Here is a 21709-nt window from a genome sequence, read left to right as displayed (position 1 = left end):
GCTAACTCTGACAAACTTACACTAGGAAGTGGTGGGAAGCCTGGCTTCTAGCTCTGGTATTCCAAGACACTCCAGAGATGTGGAGTCAGTGGAGTCAGGAAGGACAGTGTTCAGCCTACTGGGTCAAACCCTAACACAGGGATTTTGGCCACTGTGCCAAGCAAGGGATCAGTATACTTTGGGGGAAGAAGTCTCCAGGACACCTCTTAGAACTGGCCTATTGCTTGCATGAGGTCATTCCTTTAGTTTGTTTGCTTGCTTTTGTTTTGATGTGACATATTCTCACTATGTAGTTCAGCTAACCTTAAACTCACTCTGTAGCTCATGCTGGGCTTGGACTCACTGAGATCCTCCTGCCTCAGCCTCCTGAGTGCTGGGATTAGAGATGGGCACCATCACATCCAGGTTAAGGGTTAGGCCATGCCTATGTGCACACCTGCCCTTTGATTTACAGTCTCAGTATATAATCCTAATCCCAGTTGGTCCTTTCCTTAGTTGTACAATCATGGGGAAGTTATTTCCTGAAACAGTGTTTATATCTGTAAAGTGGAGACAATAGTTACCTTCTTGACCTCTGAGGGCAGGGCTGTGAAGACTGTCCAAGCATATCAAGATGACAGGGCTTGACACCAGGCCTGGCTTGGTTCTCCCCATGCAGAGCCCTGGCAACCCTCCCATTCTGAGGCCTGCAGGAGAGCAAGAGTGGGGTAAGGGTCAGGGGCAGTGCTAGACATTTAGTTTCCTGGGGTCCAGGTCACCCCCCTTGAAGCTGGGGCTTCAAGGAACCTGATGCCATCCCTGTATACCAGCGTTCCACTGCTGTGACTGAATACTTGAGAAAAACAACTCAAAGTAGCAAAGTATATCTTGGCTCACGGTTTTATATGTTTTTGCCTGGTTCTGCTGTCCTGAGGTGAGGCACAACATCACAGTTGAAGGTGCTGTGGGACAGAGTCCCTCACCTCCTAGCCACCAGGAAGCAGAGAAAGAGAGACTGGGCCAGGACTGTGAGAGGATTCTCGAGATCATGCCCCTTGACCCTCTAGGTTCAACTAGGTTCCACCTCCTCTACGTCCATTCCCTTCCAGTAATCCATCAAATTATGATCTTGTCAATGGATTAACCCATGATGGTCAGAGCCTTCATGGTCTCATAAGCTTCCAAAAGTCCCATCTCTGACCTCGTAAGACTTTGAGGCGACATTTTCTATCCCTACAACAGTGCCACCTCCTCTCTGCAGTGACGCCTTTGATTTCAACTACGGCGTGTGCATCATGAGGATGCGTGAGGGGCTCAACGTCTCAGAGCTGATGCAGGCACACAGTGAGTACAGGACACCCTGCTCAGCACCTGCCTTAAGGAACAGGATCCTAGAAAACCCTACAACCCAAGACTTTTTTTTTTTTTTTTTTTTTTTTTTTTTTTTGAACTCAGACCCTTGCATTTGCCAGGCAAGTGCTTATTCTACTGAGCCATCTCCCCGGCCCCTACAATCCAAGATTTTAAGAGGTGGATGGAAGAGAAGAAAAGATTAGCAAGGGGTAAAAGATCACAGGTTCAAGAGTTAGCCCTCGATAGTCCTTGGAGTCTATCCGATGTCCAAGCAGAGGAATTAAGGCCCCCAAAGGGGAAGTGACCAGTTTAAAAACATGTTCCACCTGGGGAGGAAAGAGATCTGGAACCCTTAGCTCCTGAGTCTTAGTCAGCTTCTGTAACCACATGGGATAGAAAGGATCTGATAGAGAAGGAAAAGGGGAAGAAAGCAGAGGGGCTGGCCCACATGAAGATGCCGGACCAGGAAGATGGTCACCCAGTTATCATGGAAACGGAAAGTTTTGGTCGTGGAAGCCATCTTTTTGGCTATCTCAGTCACTTTTCTCTCATTGCTGGGGCAAAATACCCAAAACACCAAATCAAGGAAAGATATGTTTGTTTAGTTTGTGGAGGTTTCAGTCCTTACTCAGCTGGCTCCAAGGCAGAGTGGCGCATGGCGGAGGGCAGCAGTTCATGGTGGGAGAAAACGGCAAAGAGCGAAGGGAGGAGCAGCAGCTGCAGCCACTAGCAAGCCTCTCTCACTCCCTACATTGTATTCAGGCCATCCACCCCAGGGCAGGTGTAGCACTTACACCCATAAGCCCAGCACTGGGTCATGAATTAATCACCAACTCTAGGAGCCACCATGACTGCATGAGGCTTTGCGGGGACAAGTAGAAACCATAACAATGGCATTCTCAGGGACAGGAATGTTTTACATGTGAAAGCCATATATGCTTATGCTCTACATTCATACAAATTAGAGGTATAAAAGCCATGAAATGCATGAAGATGGAAGTAGAGCTCAGGAGACTGGGCCTCTGTGTCTCTTGCTGGGAGACACTATGTCTCTAAAAGCAGAGGCTGTGCCTGGCCTGTGGCCATGGCCAGTATATGTCTATAAACTCAATATTTACAGAGTCACTAATCATGCTGTTCTGGAAACTAGGAGCACAGCAGGGACCAAACTAAGCCTCTGCCCTGGGACATTCCAGGAAGCAAAGCAGACACAAATGGGCACACAAGCCTCCTCACACACAGTGGTGTTCTGAGGAGATGCAGATGTGGTGGTCAGGGAGAGGTCTTTCTGAGGCCCAGGCCATTCGCTGAGGGTGGGGCTGGGGGATATTGTTCCCAGTTCAGGGACCTCTTGCACTGAGGCCCAGAGGCAGGGCTAAGAGTGGCCTGAGGCAGAGGCAGGAAGGAGCCAGGGAAGCCGGGACCAAGGGAGGAGCAGAGTTTTCTTCCTGGTGTCAGGGGAGCTCTGCAGATGAAGGACCCAGAAGTGTCCCCAGACCAGCACCTGCAAATTTGGCTGTACCCTTCTTTTTAATCCAGTTAATCCTGTGTTCGACCCAGCGGAGGACAGCAAGGGAGCCAGTGCTGGCGGGGCCAGGCAATCTATGTCTGGCACTGGTATGTCCCCACCCACTGGGAGGTTCAGGGTGCTCCTGTCCTGAGGGGACTTGGTCAAGGGCAAATGGTTTTTCCTGGTGACCAGTGGTGCCTGAATAACTGGAGTGGTTACCTGGGAAGAGGCAATCCCTGCTAAAGATTGCCAGTCCCTGGTGGGGAATTTAGGGCTCTGGGGCCCAAGATCACTGCCAGCCAGATTGCCCTTGGTCATGTTCAAATGTCATGGGCAGAGGGGCAGGATGGTGTTCTCCACCCTTCCATTCCCTAGAGCTGGGGGACCTACAATAAGCATAGGGGTATCTGTGTATCTGTGAGTGGCACAGGGGGATATTGTAGAGATGAAAGAGACTGCTTCCTGCCAACAGTCTGTCCTAGAGGGCACAGGCTTTCCCCCCTACCTCCTGCCCGGCTGTGCCCACCAGTATGCAGGGAGAGAGAGAGCCTGGGAGCAAGGGAGGAGCATCTGGCAGCCTTGTGTGTCCAGGGTCCCTGTTCCTGGTCGCCTGCCTCAATGTCTGGGTCTTGGCACCAAAAGGGGCATTAGTCATCTCTGGGCATTCAGCCGCTGCACGTTCATCTGGCATGATGCAGGTCAAGCCCACCTCCAAGAGCAGGGGCTGTTTTGATGCAGGTTGGGGACTAAGCGTGCTGGTCTGGCTTCTGACCTTCCCTCCCCCGGCAGTGGACCCGGAGGCCCTGGTGCTGGAGGAGCAGACCAGCACCATCTTCCAGTCAGAGCAGGACAAGAAGACCGTTGACATCTACTGGCTCTTTGATGATGGAGGTCAGCACCCCACCCTAGCCATGGATTCCCCTCTGCCCCTGTGTCCCTGTGTTTCTTGTCCTACCCTTCCTGGACTACTGGCTACCCATTCAGGATACTGGTGAGCAGGGAAAAGCTTAAAGCCCAGCAAGGAGATGGGGCCCTAGCCCCGGCCCCCGTAATGAGGATAGGGGAGCCTGGCTGGACCCCTTTCTCTGGCCTTTAATTTTTTAGCTGTAAAATAGTATCCTTTGAGGGGATACTGAGGCCAACCCGAGACTGAACCTGGCTAGAAGGTCCTTAAGGGTTGCAGCTGCATGACCTATATGGGGGGACAGCCCAACACACAGGGTAACGGTGGGATGGGCCTCGCTTTATAGGAATATACCCGCTCCTTGTTTTCTTAAAATATGGCTCTCAGCTTGCTTGTTCCAACCTTTGGTTGAGTCCCGGATAGAAAGAAGATGCCCTCAAGATTGACCCTCCATAACCATGGGTTCTACATTCATGATTTGAACTTGTCACAGAAAAAAAATTATCAGGGCCGGGGAGATGGCTCAGTAGAATAAATGCTTAGCTGACAAGCACAAGGGCCTGAGTTCAATCCCCAATTACACACACACACACACACACACACACACACACACACACACACACACAAATTGTCTGCCCTGAGCACGTACACATTTTTCTGGTCATTACTCCTTGCACAGGAAAGCATAGCCACTATTTACATAGCATTTACATTGCAGTACTAGAAGAGATGATTTATGGTAGGGGGAGGATGTGTTAGGTTCTGTGTATAGACTATGCCATTTTATACAAGGAGCATGGGCACCTGTGGATTTTAGCATCCATGGGGCAGGGACCCTGGACCCCATCCCCTGCAGCTAAGGGGCTGAGCAGTGGCTACAGCATGCCTCACACTGAGTGCCTTATGCAGAGTAACCTAGAATAGCCTCTTTTACAAATAAAGAAACCAAGGCAGAGAAAATCATGCACTGATACTGGGTGGCTGGTCCTTGGGCTCATGTGGAGAGCTGGCAGGGAGGGATGAGGGATCCCACCCCTTGGTCAAATATTCAATTTTCAGCAAAGGCCAGCAGTCCAGACACGCTTGTGTAATTCCCCAAGTACTCAATACCAGCTGTTTATTTTAAACACTGTGCTGAACTAGTAAACCCTGACCCCCTGAGCACTGTGAGCAACTGGTGTGCAGTCAGGTGAGCTCTGATTCAGGCAGGGAAACAGGTCCAGAGACGGGGAGGGGCTCATCACAGCTGTGTGGGGTAGGAACCCGCAGAGGGCTCTGCCCTAAGTGTACTTTCCTCTTGGTTCCTGGGGACCCTCCTTGCAGGCCTTACCCTCCTCATCCCCTACCTCCTCCATCGCAAGAAGAGATGGGCCAAATGCAAGATCCGGGTGTTCATCGGGGGCCAGATCAACAGACTGGACCAGGAGAGAAAGGCGTACGTGAGAAGGCAATGGTGTCGCACGGCTGTACCATCTGGGTCCCCGACAGCTGCCCATGACTCTCTCTTTCATCCTCCATCACCACCCTTCGGTGACCTGGGATGTCTCCAAGTCCAGGCCTGTCCTCTCCAGGCCACAGCAGTGGTGCCTGGGCCTCTGGGATTAAGCAGGTTTCTCTCCATGTCAGAGGCTGTTCTAGCTTCTTGCCCCTCTTTCATAAGATGCAGTTGCCCTGGTCTTTGTCATAATAGGGAGGGGTATTAAGGTTTTTGTTGTTGTTTAAATTTTATTTATTTATTTGTGTGTGTGTGGCCAGCTCAGCCCACCAGGGGGCGGGACTGGCTGGCATGTGGTGCTGGGGGATTGAACTGCGGTCCCTGTGCTTTGCTAAGCTTGTTCTAAGTAGGTGCTTTAGACCACTGAGCCATCTCACCAGCCCCGGGTATTAAGTTTCAAAACCACAAACTCCTAAAGGAGAAATCTTGAGGACAGAGAGGCCCCTCCTGCTGAGAAGTAAGACAGGGGTTAGAGTCCTCGAGGGCAGTGGCCCCAACTGTGGGCCGTAGGCACTGTGGAGACCAGAGGCACCTTGAGTGGCCAGGAGATGGGGTTGTGAATCTCACCAAGTGTGGTGGGAAGTGACCTCATTCCCCTTCACCTCAGCTGAACTGGGCAAGAGAAGTTGTTCTTGGCTTAGTGTTGGCCTGTCCTTGCCCCAGTGAGCACTCTAAGCTCTGTGCCTGACCAAGAGGAGCTGCTGGGGTGCACAGCCCTGTTAGGCAATGGCACCAGCCAATTTAGTGACACCAATTTATTTCCAGGGGTTTTAATTGTTACCTTTTTCTGGCAAGAGATGCCCTTTTCTGTTTAAAATTGTAATGCAAGGTTTTCTTTTCAAGTATAGTTAGAGCACAAGCGCAAGGTCCCGAGTTCAATCCCTGGTACCACAAAATAAAATTATATATATATTATATAAATATATACATATATTTATATAATATATATATATATCTGAGACAGTCTGCTCTACAAAAAAAAGGCTTCTTTTGATGTAGGGTTTTGAAGGTGCAAGGCCTAGGGCTACGTCTGCTGATGATATTTTTGCTGGCAGAATCCTGAAGCCACACAGGGAGACAGGGAGTACACATGTGTCTGTGTCTGTCTAGTGTCTCTCCTATGCTTTTTATTTTTAATAATTTTTGTAGGGGCTAGGGAGATAGCTCCGTAGAATAAGCGCTTGCCTGGGAAACACAAGGTCCTGAGTTCAATCCCCTGTACCAGTGGGAATTTTTTTTTTTTCAGTCTGAGGATGAAATCCAAGACCATACTCACACTAGGCAAGTGCTCTGCCACACAGTTACACACCCAATCCCGCTGTTGTTCTGTAAACATGTTCTTGCTATGTTGCCTAGACTGATTATCCTTCTGCCTCAGCCTCCTGGGTAGCTGGGATTACAGACACCTGCCATAAACTTGGCCTCCCTCTCCTCAGAAAACCAGGATGCAATCATGGGGGCACCACCCCGATGGCTCTCCCCCCAATCTCCTCAAGGCCCCACCTCTAAAGCTGTGGTCAGATTTGGTTTCTACCCTCTTAACACCTCCCACTATGGCTTCATTTCAAAATGAGTTTGGGGACAAACTGTATTCAAATCGGAGCACTAAGCCAGAATGTGAGTTGATTTAAATAGACAAGGAAGTAAACAGCAAGGCAGGTGGCACGCAGGTGCAGAGTTGGCACAGCCGGCAACGGCTGCTTTAGAGAAAGTTCAAGTCAGGGCGAGGTTGCAGGAGTGTGGGCTGCTTGGACAGGTGGGGCAGCTTTCCCACAGCCATGCAGTCTTAGTATAGCCTAGACCCCCGTGTGTCTGTAATGATCCTGGCTGTGATGTCCAGGGGGCAGGAAAGGAGGTGCCCCCCAGCCTGCACCACCCTCCTACTATTCCAGGGTTACACTTCAGCTCTGTGCCTTTGGTCAGGCCTGTGTGAGCTCAGGGCAACCCGGCAGTCAGTCTCCCCACACTGAGAACTTCACCACTGACAGGCCTCTTGTCTACAAGGCCCAGAGCAGCTGCGAAGGGACACCAGCCCCTGTGACCATTCAAGAGCAAGTAGGCCAGAAGGCCGTGCCATGATTTCAGCTGCCCAGCCTAGTTCGGGACAGCAGCTGGGTTCCCTGAGGTTGGCTTTGCTCAAGGCTGTGACACTGCTGGATAACAGTGTATTCTTCATACAGAAGTGACCAAAACTCCTCGGCCACAACCCACCCCAAGATGGGCCTCGTGATCTGCTCTTCCCAGCCCTCCATCACACACTGGGATGTGTCTGCCCGTAGCTTTGCCTATGAAACCCTACTCCCCAAATTCAGGAACCAGCCATAGCTTGACAACTAGACCCCAGCTGGGGCTTCAGGCTGCTCCTCTCCCAGCAGACTCCATGCCATCCCAGCCAGTGTTCCAGTGTCCCTGCTTTCCTCTGTGCCCTGGGCCTTTGCTCATTTAAATTTCTGCCTACCAGTGAGTCTGTTAGTCCTTAACCAGGGTCATGTCAGCATCATGCTGGGTGTTACCAAAGCCACATCCTGCCCAGGGTCTGATTCAGTGGGCAAGCTGGGCCCAGACAAGTGTGTTGTTCTGACGCCCTCTTGGGTGATATTAACTTGGGAACTCCCTGTCCCACCCTCTCTGGCCTGTAGCAGTCTTACTCCCTGCTCACCATCCAGCCACCTGAAGTAAAGTCTTCTCTGACTGCCACAAGGCCCAGCTGGCTCCTCCTCCCCTATGAGATGTACAGCCAGAGCCGGCTGGCCTGCTACCCCTGCTGGGTCCCGGTACACTAGCTTTGTTTCCTCAGCCACCCTGCAATTTCTCTTTTTCAATGTATCCACCCCTTAGATCTTTGCTACCCAAAGTGCAGTCTGTGCTCCAGCCGCATTGCATCCTGGGAACTGGCTAGAGCTGCAGTCCCAGGCGCCACCCAGACCACCCTACTCAGAATCAACTCTGTGACAAGATCTCCAGCAGCTGCGGAGATGATCATCTGACATTTGGGAAATTATGGTCAAATACTTTTTCATGTGACTTGTGATCATCTGGGACTTCTTTCTTTCCTTTTTTTTTTTTTTTTTCCCTTTGGTGGTACCAGGGATTGAACTCAGGACCTTGTGCTTGCCTGGCAAACTTATTCTACTGAGCTATCTCCCTAGCCAATCATCTGAACTACTTTATTGGTATTCCTTATCATCTTCCCCTAGCCACTGTTAGAAGGCCAATTCTATTTTGTCCACTGATATACACTCAGCAGGTACTTCATAAAAACTAAGGGGATTAGGGTCCAGCCAAACAGCTCAGTGGATTAAAGCGCCTGCAAGTAGGCGCAGGGGCCAGGAGTTCGATCCCTGGGCCTGCTGTGCCGGCCCCACTTCTGGGGTGTGGTGAGATGGTCATTGAGATTGGGCATGGTGGCATAGGCCTGTAATCCCAACTCTTGGAAGGCTGTAAATAGGAGAATCACTATGAGTCTGATCTAGTAGTGAGACCCTGAGTACCCGGTAGACCCTTCCCTAAAATACAAAAAACAAACAACAACAAAAAACTGAGGGGATGAGAGCCAGGGATATAGCTCAGTGGTACAGTGCCTGCCTGGCAAGCACCAGATCCTAAGTTGGATTCCCAGTACCCCAAGAAACAACAAAACAAAACAAAAGAAACCTAAGGGATAAACATTAAAATAATATTTGTCTTCCAGGATAATTTCTCTGCTGAGTAAGTTCCGACTGGGATTCCATGAGGTTCACATCCTTCCTGACATCAATCAGAAGCCAAGTGCCGAGCAGTGAGTTCTCTATGTGGGGTTCCAGGCCAGAGGGCCACTTGGGTGACCTGTGGACCTTTCTGCTTGTGGCCACATCTTGGCCGCTCCCTGCACAAGGCAGATGCGCCGTGTGCGGATCCTTGCACACTTCAGTTCTGTTTGTTCCAGCACCTCCCGCCCTATGCAGAGCTTGCATCAGACACTTCAGCTCCCAGGGAGCTCTTTCCAACCTCATTACTTGCTGACCTATTTTACACCTTTTTTTTTTTTTTTTTGGAACTGGGGATTGAACTCAGGCCCTTGCGCTTGCCAGGGAAGCGCTTATTCCACTGAGCCATCTCCCCGGCCCCAATTTTACACCTTCGTATAAAATCTCCACTTTATTTACCTCTTTGCTTATCACCCAGCTGAGCATGAGCTCTGATGGTGGGGGCACATCTTGCTTGTTTGTGTGGCTGTTGTGTGGCACAGGACCTTGCATGGATGGTGTTTGGTGACACCTACTAAATGGAGTTCAGGGCAGTCACCACAGATGACTATAGAGTGGTTGTGTGCTAGATATGTTAGTGCTGAATTCTATGCAAAAGCCACTTGAGTATAAACAGCCATGTCAGATCAATTTTAGTGCAAAGTCTGTCCCTGTGGTCCACCTCCAGCTCCTGGCAGGGACCTGGTTCCATCCCAGCTGGCCTCACCTCTGCTCTTGTCCTCAGCATTAAGCGGTTTGAGGACATGATTGCACCCTTCCGCCTAAATGATGGCTTCAAGGACGAGGCCATGGTCACAGAGATGAGGCGGGACTGTCCCTGGAAGATCTCAGATGAAGAGGTCAACAAGAACAGAGTCAAGGTACAGGCCTTGCAGGGCTGGATTGGAGGTCAGTGCGTCTCCTGGGTGGCAGCCATGTGTCGCTTGCACCTTGAGTTTCCTGAGCCTATCTGCTTTTGAGTCCTGCTTTCCTTTTCCTGCCTCTGAGTATTCTCAAGCCACAATCTCTCCCCTTAATTGGCCTGGGGGTGCGCCTGGACCACTTGGAGTCCTCTTTCTCCCTCCCCATTTCCCTCTGCCTGGAAAGAGAGATCTGTGACACAGCATGACAGTGGAAGTATGGTGTGTCCTGGTCAATAGTGCTGATCACCACCCACACAGCCTTCCTGGTCACAGCCCACTGCCCTGGCCACTTCCTTCTTAGACAGGTCAAGACTCTGAGAAGAGCTGGGTGCAGGCTAGCACAAGCCCTGACATGGCCACTGTGGCTATTTCAAGGTGGCGTGCACAGCCAGGAAGCCAGGGTGCAGGTCTCAGTTCTGCTCCTTATTCCAGGTGCATTTCCACAGGAGGTAGTTTTACTCCCCCAGTGGCATTTGTCAACCTTTGAAGACATTTTTGGGTGTTACAATGAGGGAGCGTGAGTGGCTTCTGTCCTTTAGTGAGTAGGCACCAGGGATGCTGCTGACTGTTCTGCCACTCACAGCTTCCACAACAAACAGCTGTCCCCCCAAAGTGTTCCGGAGAGGGGGATGGTAACTCACTTCCCCTCCGTTTCTCATTCTCTTATAGTGGGTGGACACTGTGCTCAGATCCTGGGTGTCGATCATTTCTGAACAGCTGGGAGATTGTTCGGACTTAGGCCTTGGGGGCTTACGTATCTCCCTGCAACCCAGCCTCCCACAAATTTTGGAGAACACCCTGATCTGTCAGCCAGGAGCCCCTGTCTCCCAGGGGTGTGTGGCTAGCTGGCTCTTTGGAAAATGCTGAGTAAGAGTAGTATCTAAAGGAAGTTCTCTCATGGTCTGTCCTGGAGTGGGTGGAGTATCCCTGTTCTGAGTTCCTGGTCTTTCACACAACGCATCCTCCATGTCATCAGGCCCCTTGGCGGGTGCTCTTGATTTCAGTCATCTCCTTTGGGCCTCTCTACAGGCCCTGGGGAGGGATTTTTCAGACCCATTTGCAGAGGCAGACTGTGAGGTCAGGTGGCAACATGACTTGCTCAGTCAGGCTGCTATGAACTAACAAGGCTGAGATTTGAATTCAGTAAAAGGTTCCTTCTGCCCACTTGGAAAAACCAGGGAAGGCTTCCTGCAGGAGGTAAATTTGATGCTTGATTACTGTGCTGGTCTCCTTCCTCCCTGGGAGCAAGGGCATCTATAATTCCCTAGGAGGAATAATTCCTGGCTGCAGTTGGATGTGGCAGGGCATCTGTGTTAGCAAGGATGTAGGAAGTGACCTCTGGGCTTCCCCTTGCCCAGTCTCTTCGGCAGGTGAGGTTGAACGAGATTCTAATGGATTATTCCCAGGATGCTGCCCTCGTGGTCATGTAAGTAGTGCTTGACTGGGGAAGGGAAAGCATGGGGGGGTTGGGAAAGGGGCTCAGGAGGCAGGACTGGCTGCACCAGGGTCCACAGCCCCTGCAAACAGCAGATATCCAGTCAGTGTCTGCTCATAGCCCCTGCCTGAGCACCCGCTCCAGTACATCTAGGCTGTTATGTGTCTCAGGTATAGCTGACTTCTTCTCCCTGCTGTTTTTTTCCTTCTTTGCTTCCTTTACTTGCCAAGCTTGGGTTGGCAGAGGCAGGACCCAGCTCATCCCAGAAGCAAATGCATTTCTGGTTGTTGCAGAACTGCTTAGCCTTCTTTGGCATCAGCCCCCACCCCCACCCAATATTGGTGTCACATCTGCAGAGTGGGAACAAAGGCTTGGCTCAGTCCCCATTCTCTAGGACCCACACCCAGTTCCAGGCTGCCCCTGGCAGATGCCAGCAGGGCAGAGCAAGTGGAAGGTGACAGAGGGGTCTAGTGTGGCTCTGCGCTCCTTGAGGCAGCCAGGTCAGGCAAGCCTCCAAGTCTACAGCTCATAGGGTGAGGAGTCCTTGCTGAGGCAAGTAGTAACTGCCTTTCCTACATTTCCTGAGGGCCCAAGACCTGGGCATTCTGCAAGACAGCTGGCAGCCTGCTGAACCTGTTTGTTATGCCTCGTATCCAGGGCCAACAGTGTAATTTTCAGGGCCTGTACCACGTGAACACATGTGGCCCTGTGACAGTCGGTAAGAATGCTGAGATGTGGTCCTCCTTTAAAACAAGGCCACCTCTCTCCCATGCTCATGTGGCTGTGTGGTGGTGGAGAGGAGGAGGGGCGGAGTGGAGCACAGATGGACACTGTCGTCACGGATGACGTGGGTATGCAGGTTCAAGGTCATGACTTCCCAAGCCACGTCTTTGAATGGTTCCATAAACCTGCAAAGTGCACTCTGCTGTGGAGAGAAACCACACGCGTGACACTGCGAGCAATGAGGGCTGCATCAAGCTTGCGGTGCTCTGGAGAGAAGGCGCTGAATCCCACACACTGCACTTGGGACGTGTGCTCATGGAGAAGGGATCTGAGTCCTGAGACAGCACCCGTGCCCAGCCATGTCACCGTCTGACCCGCTCTGTAGAAGCCAGGATCTAAGGACACTAGTTTTGTACCAACAGGCCTCTGAGCAAGGAGCCCATTGAGGAGACAGAACTTCTTCTCCTACTATTTATGTTGCACAATTCCTGTGCATGTTGCATAAATCCCACTCCATGGTTTTGAAGAAACTTCCTTTCACAGGAATGCTAGCATTGTTGTTTTAGGCAGAAAAGTGCCCCTTTGAGAAGATCAAAATGGCAAATGGGTTCAAATCAAAGATGCCAGTGGCTTTTAGCAGACACATAGGAAAGTGACAGATGAAACTAGAAGACATTCATCCCGGTGGGCACTGGAGACAGGCAGGAGGTAGGCAGCCAGCCTGAGCCCTTCCTGGAAGGCTTCTGTTCTGTCAGCCCAATCTGCGAGACCCAAGGCTACTAGCCACAGTTACTTCATGCTGACGGGATGGCACCAGCATCTTTCCTCACCAGATACTAGAGTTTGGTCAGCAGCAGAGTAGGCCAAGCTACTAGAAACATGCTGGGATATGTCCAGTGAGGTGGAACTGGCCTGAGGTCTCAGCTCCTCAAGAGGCTGAGGCAGGAAGATTGCTTAAGTCCAGGAATTCAAGGCCAGTCTGGGCAGTCTGGGCATTCTGGGCAATATAGTGAGACCTCAATGGGGAAGGAAGAGAGAGAGAGAGAGAGAGAGAGAGAGAGAGAGAGAGAGAGAGAGAGAGAGAGAAGAGACTGGAGAAAGGGAGAGGAGGCAGTATACTCCCACGTATATGCAGTCAGGGTTTAGGAATTGTGTCTGGGTCCATTGAGGCTGCTAGAACAAAATACCCTACACTGGGTGGGTTATATACCCACTGGGGGTTATAAACATCAGAAATGTATTTCTCATAGTTCTTGAGACTGGGAAATCCAGCATCAAGCACCAGCACACCCAGTGTTCGTTGAGGGCCAGCTTTCTGGGTCATAGATGACATCTTCCTGCTATGTCCTCACATGGTGAAAGGAGCCAGGAAGCTCTCTAGGGCCTCTCTTGTAAGAGTGCCCGAGAATCCTATTCATGTGTGCTCCACCCTCATGACCTAAGCACATCTCAAAAACCCCAGCTCCTAAAATCCAGCACCCAGCCCCATCACCCTGGGTGTACAGATTTCAACTATGAGTTTGTGGGACATACCACACTCAGAGCAGAGCAAACAGTTATGACAGACTTTGGTCCCTCCTGGCCACTTTGCTTATGCCGTAGGTTGTACGGGACACTTCTGGTTCTGCGTATCTTGTACAGAGCATCTCTTCAGCAGAGGGGTGCAAGAGCACAGAAAGCTGACCACAGGCAGTTGCCTGTCTTTTCCTGGGACTCTATGTCCCCTGACCCCAGATGTCACCAGCATCTGCCTGTGCTTTTCCTTAGTGAGAGCTCACTTGATGCATCACTCAGACAGTGACATTTACAGTGCGGTCAGTGGAGCTAAACTCGCTTTGCTCTCCTGTGTCACTCAAGGCACTGAAAAAAATGTCACAGTGGTGACAACAGTGCATTAATCCAAAGATGGCCTTTCTGAGCACAGGCCCCATGGGTCTGTGTAGTCTGCACCCCATGAGGCTGACTCTGCTGCAGCAGTGGTTCCCAGTGTGTTCACAAAGACCTTTTTTTTTTTTTTTTTCTTTTTCCTGCAATGAAAGTGCTCCAAGTTTGCTTGATTTGAGAATCGCAATAAGAAAAAGGCTGGGTTTAATTCCCCACTTCTGGCCAACACCCAGCAAAGAATGTTCTAGGTTAGTGTAGGTCTTGAGTGCAGGCAAGATCAGAATGCAAGACAGTGGCTTCACCCCATCTGGTGGCTCCGGTCTTCTTAAGTGGAGAGCCTGGTGTGTGTGTGCCCCTCAGTGGACACACTTGTGCCAACTACAGCTTCGTGAGCTCCAGCACTGTTCAGAGAAGCAGATTTCAGTTTTGTTTCTGTTAGCTCACGGTGTAACCTCGTGTCTTTCTGACCTCAGTTTCTCTAACAATCACAAACACGTACACTGAAGTATTCCCTAGAGCCTCCTTGATGCTAACATGTTGTGGTTCTAAGTCTCTTTGCCATTAAAACAAATCCATCTCTCAGGCCATGAGATGAAGAATTTGGTCCTGAGAGGCGACCCCTGCTGGCCCCTCTCCCCTCTACCCCAGGACTTCATAGGTAACCATGAGTCCAGTTACCATGGAGAAGATGCCTACACACCCCACCCCACCCACACTGGCAGCCACAGAACCCCGAGTCCCCTGAAATCCTGAGCACAAAGAAGCAACTATAAGCCTTGGTGTATTAAGTCACTGTCTACCATTTTGGAGAACACACTGGGGCCAGTTTTTTAAAAAGCTGGTTTGAGACTGTCTACTGGCCAGCAGTTTATTTGGTTAACAACATCTTTTCCCCTGACAACCTTTGTTTGAGCTCAGCTGTACCAGGACAGCTGGTAAACCAGCCTGGTATCAGCCCCAAAAAGTCTGACTATACTGATAACCTATCCTTGGGACCAGACCTCTTTTGTCTTTTGATTCCTCACAGGTCAGTAGTAATGACCAAAGTCATGATCATCGAGTTTGCATTTTATTAATTTGGCCTTGTTTTATTTTTCTTTTCTTTTTTGAGACAGGGTCTCACTAAGCAATTCAGGCTGGCCTTGAGCTCAGTGTAGCCCAGGCTGGTCTCAAACTCACAACAATCCCCCTGTCTCAGCCTCCTGAGTGCTGGGATTACAGGTGTGTGCCACTATGCCCTGCTATTTTCAAAACTTTATTTGAATCACTCTTTGCAGCCCCCTGTTAAGGGTGAGGAAACCACCTCAAGAGTCCAGCTGCTGACCTAGGACCTCACAAAGGGAAGGTGGGGCTGGGCCGGGGCCTGGGTTGGGCTAGGTTTTGCTGCACGGTTCTCAACTGGAATTGAGGTCAGAACCAGGGCTGCCTCTCTTTGCTCCCAGGAGCAATTCTGAACAAGTCCCTTTGTTCTGGGACGGCTTTATTCCTAAGGATTAGTAGCTGAAGCCAGGCACATCCCATGCTCAGGAATGCCACAAGTAACTGATTGGAACTGGGGCCAGTTAAAGGCAGCTGTCCCTTGGACAGGTGGGCATGTTCTTATGGGGGAGGAAACTACATGCGGAAGCTTGCATGGGACCGCAGGTTTGAGGGTGTGCCCTGCCCCCACCCTGATCAGGCAGGCACCTGTTCCCTGGTGGCCTTTAAGGTTTATAAATTCAGTCCCTGAAAGTAATATAGTATTTCCTAGACCACAGAGCTTTTTCAGCCTCTCACATATCTGTTACATCTGGAGAGTTTGGGCTTACCTTTCTCCTGTCTCTCTGTCCTGGAAAGTCACTAAACTCAATTGAACTAACAACAGTTTATGAAAAGAACTTGTCCCCACCCACTTCTCCTAATCCTTGGGATTTAGCTTTTGAAAGGAGGCTGGTGGTTGTCCCAAGGGAAGCTCTGAGATGGCATTTTAAGTATGCAGCAGCTGTTTAGGCTCCCAACTGCCCTCTTCCACCAGTGGGATTGCAGCAAGCAGAGGCGGCTGGAGGGACGCTCTGAAGCCCTTGTTTGGAGCCTCCCAGCCCCGCCCATGTGATGGGCTCCTGCTGGTGGCTAATAAGCGACAGCCGTGCTGCTGATGTTCCGAAGTACTTCCACTGCCAAGCACACAGCTGTGCACTGTGTGCACTCTGTCTTCTTCAGAGCCCTCCCACGTCCCAGATGGTAGCACCTGGGTTCTCATTTTCCTCTGGCACTTTGTCAAAACCACAATAGAGGCAGCTTCTCCAGGGCCAGAACCTGAACTCTGAGCCCTGCTGTGCCTTCGCATCCTCTACCTGCCTGGCGTCCTTCCATGCTGCAGGCCTGGCTGTGGCAGGGCTGTGTGGAGGGCCAGGTGAGATGACAGTGATCGATGTTCTTTAGAGAAAACCAAGTGACCAGCAAGGGCGTCAAAGCTGCTGCTGTCTGGACTTCACACTGCAGCTGGGGCTGTGAGAGGCTACCACCTCCGGCACCAAGAGCCAGGCAGCTGCAGCCATCCTGATGTATTTTTGGAATTTTTAAGATGATAGAAAAGTCACTTCCTGAAATAGCTGGGAAAACACGACTGAGCAGCTTTGCAGAGCATCTCGGTATTTGCACAGTGCTGTGTGATTAGGGTGAGGCGCCTCCAGAGGCCACCGTGGAGGCTGCTCTCCAGGCTGACAGGGTGGGACCAGGAGTGGACCTTCTGCTGAGTCACACTGCTGTGGCCTCAGGCAGTTCTGTGGCTGGAGGAGCAAGCCCGGTGGGCTGTGTGTAGCTGATAGGGTGGGATCTCCCACTTAACAAATACATCGTGTGTTGGAGCGGGCCACAGCGTGTGCTCCTGGGCGAACTTGCATTCCTGTGCAAAGGAAGGAGTGAACAACACCTCCAGGGATGTTTCCAAGGACCCAAAGGACAGGAAGGTGGAGTGCTAGGACGAAGAGACAGGAGTAGCCTCCTGTGGACAAAGCAATCCAGGGCGATGATGCACTTAAGCAGAGACCGTGATTTGAGTCAGCTAGGTGGAGAGCTGGGGCCACTGCTCCGGGCAAGGCAGAAGCATGCTTGGTATTTATTCTAGGAAGGGAAAGAGAGCCACTGCACCTGTAGGACTGTAAGCAAGGCTGAGAGCAGGAGGAGGGGCAGCTGTGGGTGTGAGTGGGGTGTAGGTCATGGGAACATGCAGGCTATGGCTTTGTTTAGAAATGCTTCATGGCTCGGTACATCCTCGGTAGTGCCCTGAACAAGAACCAGGAGCTCTTAGGTGGATGAGAAGGATGGGGCTCTGAAGGGGACAATAAATGGGCTTGCTATTCAGAAACAATGCATGGGCTGGGCCACCTGGGGAGACCCCAGGTAATTTCTCTCTGTGCTTCCTGCCTTGCAGCACCTTGCCCATAGGGAGGAAGGGGAAGTGCCCCAGCTCCCTGTACATGGCTTGGCTGGAGACCCTGTCGCAGGACCTCAGACCTCCAGTCATCCTGATCAGAGGGAACCAGGAAAATGTGCTCACCTTTTACTGCCAATAAGTCCAAGTGTGGCTGTCCCTGCCCAAAGCCAAGAGTATGTGGCACAAGCTGGAACTTTACTGGCTCCAGAGTTGGGGATAAGCCTCGCATTCTGTTGTGTGTGACGTGATAGCAGCTGATGATCCAATTGAAGAAATAGTAGATTTCCAGACTTTGGCTGGACCCCACTTCCACTGGCCGTGTCCTCTGGATCTTATTTTTATGAGAAGAAAAAGGAGCAGATGGATTTCTATGGAAAGTTTTCTGGAAGATGCTCTCTGTACAAATGTTTTCTTTTAATCTTGATGAGTACTAATTGAGATTTCAGTCTTTGATTTGTGGGCAAATTGTGCTAGGTATCATCTGGGAATTTCTATGGAACTTTCCTTGGTGACAGTTCCCCCAAAGCCATGCTTCCTTCCTCCAGTGAGGAGGGTGGGGAGCCCACTCTGGGACGTGCAGGAGCACCAAGGAATACAGGTCCTTGAGCCAGCACAATATGTACATTTCTTCAGCCACCGCTCACTCCTGTCACATTAAAAACTGGTTCTTGGGTGTCTCTATTAAACCCAGGACCTTCAAACTTCTTTGGCTGCAACCCATAGTGAGAAATCATTTTACACTGAAACTTGGAGCATACCCACATATGGAAGTGACTGAACCAAAAGTATCATCATGCAATACTTTTTATGCTGGGTGATATTCTCCAGTATTTTCTGTTCTGTTTTCTTTATTATTATTATTAATGTTGGTTGTAATCCATTAAAATTATTTTGGACCCACAAATGTGTGGTGAAAAACAGGCTGGACTTTCCTTTGTGCCCTGTGATTTCAGGAATCCAGTGGACGGGTGTACTATACTGTGCCGGGTATGCATGGCTAACCCTGCAGGGCCCAAGGATCAGGTTACCTCTTAATGGTGTGGAAAAAGAGTTTATTTGTATTTCTCAGATCAGCCACAAGCTCCACAGGCTTATAGATGGGGCAAAGTGATGGAGAAAGGAGAGGCAAAGGGGGGCATGATGATGGTGAGGTTGGCAAAGGCTCAGAAAGGAAGCAACTGCCCCGAGCCCTTCCTGAGGCCAGGTGAAAAGGAGCCACAGCAAGGGATGGAAGGCTGCAGCGGGACTGGGTGGATGTGCATGAGCTGGGGTCAGAAGTCGGGGAGAAGCTCGGCAAGATGGAGGTGGAGAAAGGCCTGGGCTTGACTCGGGGAAGGGGGTTAGGGATACCTGCATGTTGGCATCCACAAAGCTAGGGTACAAGAGTGGAAGGTCTTTTGAGCAGATGAGGCTAAGTGAAAGATCATTTGATTCTCTAGATTTAACTAGGAGGCATGAATCTGAGGTGTTTAGTGGTACACCTGGCTGGGCCTTCTAATGCCACTAAGGTGACTGAAGGAATGGGGCTATATTTTTGGGGGGAGGCGTTTTACTCCAAGGCCACTTAGTCACAAAAGCTGTATCCTTCTTGAGGTTAGAATCTAAATGACTTTAGCATTTCTCTTTTCCTAAGGACCTTTAGCATTTAGCAGGTCCTAAGGTCCTGAAGTCTCAGGCCACTTCAAAACCTAAAGACCCCGAGCTCCCATGATGCCAGAAAGGTTCCATTCTTGCAGTGCATCTGGGGGCTTCCTGAGGATGGGCTGAGCTCATTGGGCAGGGCTGCTCTGCTGTCCAGGAGAACAGTTCTGTTGAGTTGTGCAGTTGGACACTGGGCCCGACCTCCACCCCTAGATCCTGCAAAGCCTCATTAGAAGACGCTCGCCTTTCTAGAGCCACATGGAATCGATTTCCTGGCAAATGGGTGCTGCCTCTTTAGATTCTAGGGCAGTGGTGTCGAACCTGTGGGTACTGCAGCAGGCTATTTGATACCACTGAAGCCTCTAAAAGGTTCACCATTACTGCCCTACACAATCCCTGGTCCAAGACTAGAGAATGTTTTGTTTTAGGGTATTAAGAACAACAGTGCATTTTAAACAGTGATAGTAAGTAACAGTGAAGTCCAAGATGATAAATACAACTTGTTTGTTTTGGAATATACTGTTCTTCAACTCTGCTTTGAGAAATTATTGCTTTTGCAACCCTGGTTTGAACTTTTCTCCTGATTCTTGAGGTTGGATTGTCAGAGTTCTGCATGAATATTTATAGTAGCCACTTACTTCCATGAGTTACTCTTACACGTATTTGCAGACTTGCAGGAGCCCAACTCCCTTGGGCTTTGTGGAAGTGCCCCAGCCACTTGGGTTTTGCCATAAATCGACAGGTAGAGAGGCTGAGCAGATGAAAGCCACTGTGTGGGGGCCGGGGAGATGGCTCAGTGGAATAAGCACTTCCCTTTCAAGCGCAAGGGCCTGAGTTCAATCCCCGGTTCCACCCTCTCCCCCCAAAAAAAGCCATTGTGTGGCCAGCACGAAACTTGGGGGTCAGTGAGATAGCTCAGCAGACTAAGTGTTTAGGCAAGTACAGGGACTGGGTGAGGTTCAATCCCTGGCACCACATGCTGCGCCAGCCCTACCCTCAGGTGTGCTAAACTGGCCACCAAGGCAGGGTGGCACACGCCTATAATCCCAGTGCTGGGGAGGTTGAGACAGGAGGATCACTACAAGTCCAAGCTGCATAGTGAGAGCCTATACCAAGTAAATTAAAAAAAAAAAAAAAAGGAAACTTGGATTTTCATTTCTGTTTCTCCAAAATTGGCTGTATGATGTCAGACACAAACCTTAACCTCTCTGGGCCTCAGTCTGTGGACCACAGGTGACTGTGACTTAGTCCATGGATGTAGCAGGGACTGGGAGGTGGTGCAAGGAGGTAAGGACATGCATTCCTCAGTCCCTTCCGCCTCTTCCTGCCCCTGCCATGGAAGCTTTGCGTCAGGCATCTATCTCTGCGGCCTTCCAGGGCATTGCGTGGCTTGTCTGGCAGCAGGAGGGGAAGAGATTCAGTCTACACTGAACCTGCCCTGCCTCTGGATGACCACAGGCTTTACAGCATCCAGTTTTAGGGAGGAGACGTGTCCTCTCTTGCTGTGCATGGAAACCTGGCCCTCACACAAGTGGGTCCTCAGAGCCAGGGCCCAGCCAACGGCCACCGCAGCAGGAGCTCTCACTTCCCTCCCCTGGGATCCACTGCCCAGTTAGTTAGCTCCCAGTTGTCCCCTTAGTATTTCAGCCTCCTGATTTAGTAACCTCCTTCAGTTCCTGCCCAGACTTGCTGCGGCTTCCAAGTAAGTACGCTGTGGCCCATTTTCTGCCCACTAGCTGCTGAGCTCTGTTTCCTCGCATAGAAAGCAAGGTTTCATTAGCACATGGAGAGTCCCAGTTTGGATCAACTTCCCTTTCAGACACTTGCCAGGCCTCTCTAGCAGGGTCTAGGGGAGGTGAATTTTGCAGGGATGAACCCACATAGAAAGTTCCAGAAGAACCACCCAGCTGGGAAGCCCCCCAGCCCATGCAAAGCAGCCAGGTTTCGACTGTAACTGTGTTGGGCTCAAGTTGTCAGAAAAAAAGTGCTGTTGGCTTTAAGAATGTTCACAGAAGTGGGGCCCAGCCCAGCCCAGCCACCAGCTCTGATGGTGATTCCCCCAGTTACAGAGAAGTTTGATCCTATGACCAAAAGCATAAGTACAACTCAGTGCTCACTTCCTGAAAGGCAGCCATAACAAATTCTGTTCCTAAAAATATTCAAGTAGAACCACCTGGCCAGGAGGCCAGACAGCAGAATGTTTTGTGGAGAAAAGATGTGCTTTTGTTGTTGTTTGTTTTGTTTTGGTACTGGGGTTTGAATGTGGCTCCTTCATACTGAACTACATCCCCATGTCTTTTCTTATTTTTTATTTTGAGAAAGGGTTTCTTTAAGTTGCTAAATTGCCCAAGGTAGGCTCAAACTTGGGATACATCTACCTCAGCCTTCCAGAGTACTGGGATTGAAAGCATGCGTCACAATGCCCTGCTAGGATGAATGTTCTTTTATTCCACTTCATAAGAGTTGTAAATAAAACACTCTCAGGTTATGAAGCAGGGAGCAGACATGCAAAGTCAAGGGGAGTAGGGATGTCCCTGTGGAGAAAATGGCATTTGGAAGAGATTTGAGAGATTAACATAATGCAGTAGAAAGAAATGAAGGCCAGGGTTGGGGGAAAGCGCTCCAGGTGGCAGGAAGCTTGAGCAAAGCTGTGAGGACAACTCTAGGTGCGCTGGGGAAACAGAAATGAGCCAGCACTCCGCAAACATGAGCAGTGTGCACG

At 50.5% G+C, this 21709-nt stretch overlaps 1 protein-coding gene across 2 annotated transcripts in view; it reads left to right on the top strand.

Annotated features, from left to right (window-relative positions):
- Positions 1-18266, top strand: part of Slc12a3 (solute carrier family 12 member 3) — a 36215-nt gene extending 17949 nt beyond the window's left edge. For both annotated transcript variants that reach the window (XM_004625964.2, XM_004625963.2), the window contains exons 19-26: positions 1241-1323; positions 2872-2949; positions 3632-3733; positions 5070-5181; positions 8933-9019; positions 9712-9847; positions 11248-11315; positions 17344-18266. In XM_004625964.2, the coding sequence (XP_004626021.1) occupies positions 1241-1323; positions 2872-2949; positions 3632-3733; positions 5070-5181; positions 8933-9019; positions 9712-9847; positions 11248-11315; positions 17344-17485 (808 nt within the window). In that variant the 3' untranslated portion in view covers positions 17486-18266. The remainder of the gene's footprint in view (positions 1-1240; positions 1324-2871; positions 2950-3631; positions 3734-5069; positions 5182-8932; positions 9020-9711; positions 9848-11247; positions 11316-17343) is intronic.
- The last annotated feature ends 3443 nt before the right edge of the window (positions 18267-21709 follow it).

This window comes from Octodon degus, unplaced genomic scaffold, assembly GCF_000260255.1.
Source record: "Octodon degus isolate 3935 unplaced genomic scaffold, OctDeg1.0 scaffold00011, whole genome shotgun sequence".
Lineage (NCBI taxonomy): Eukaryota > Metazoa > Chordata > Mammalia > Rodentia > Octodontidae > Octodon > Octodon degus.
The sequence above is the reverse complement of the archived record's forward strand: the minus strand, read 5'-3'. Positions and strand labels throughout refer to the sequence as shown.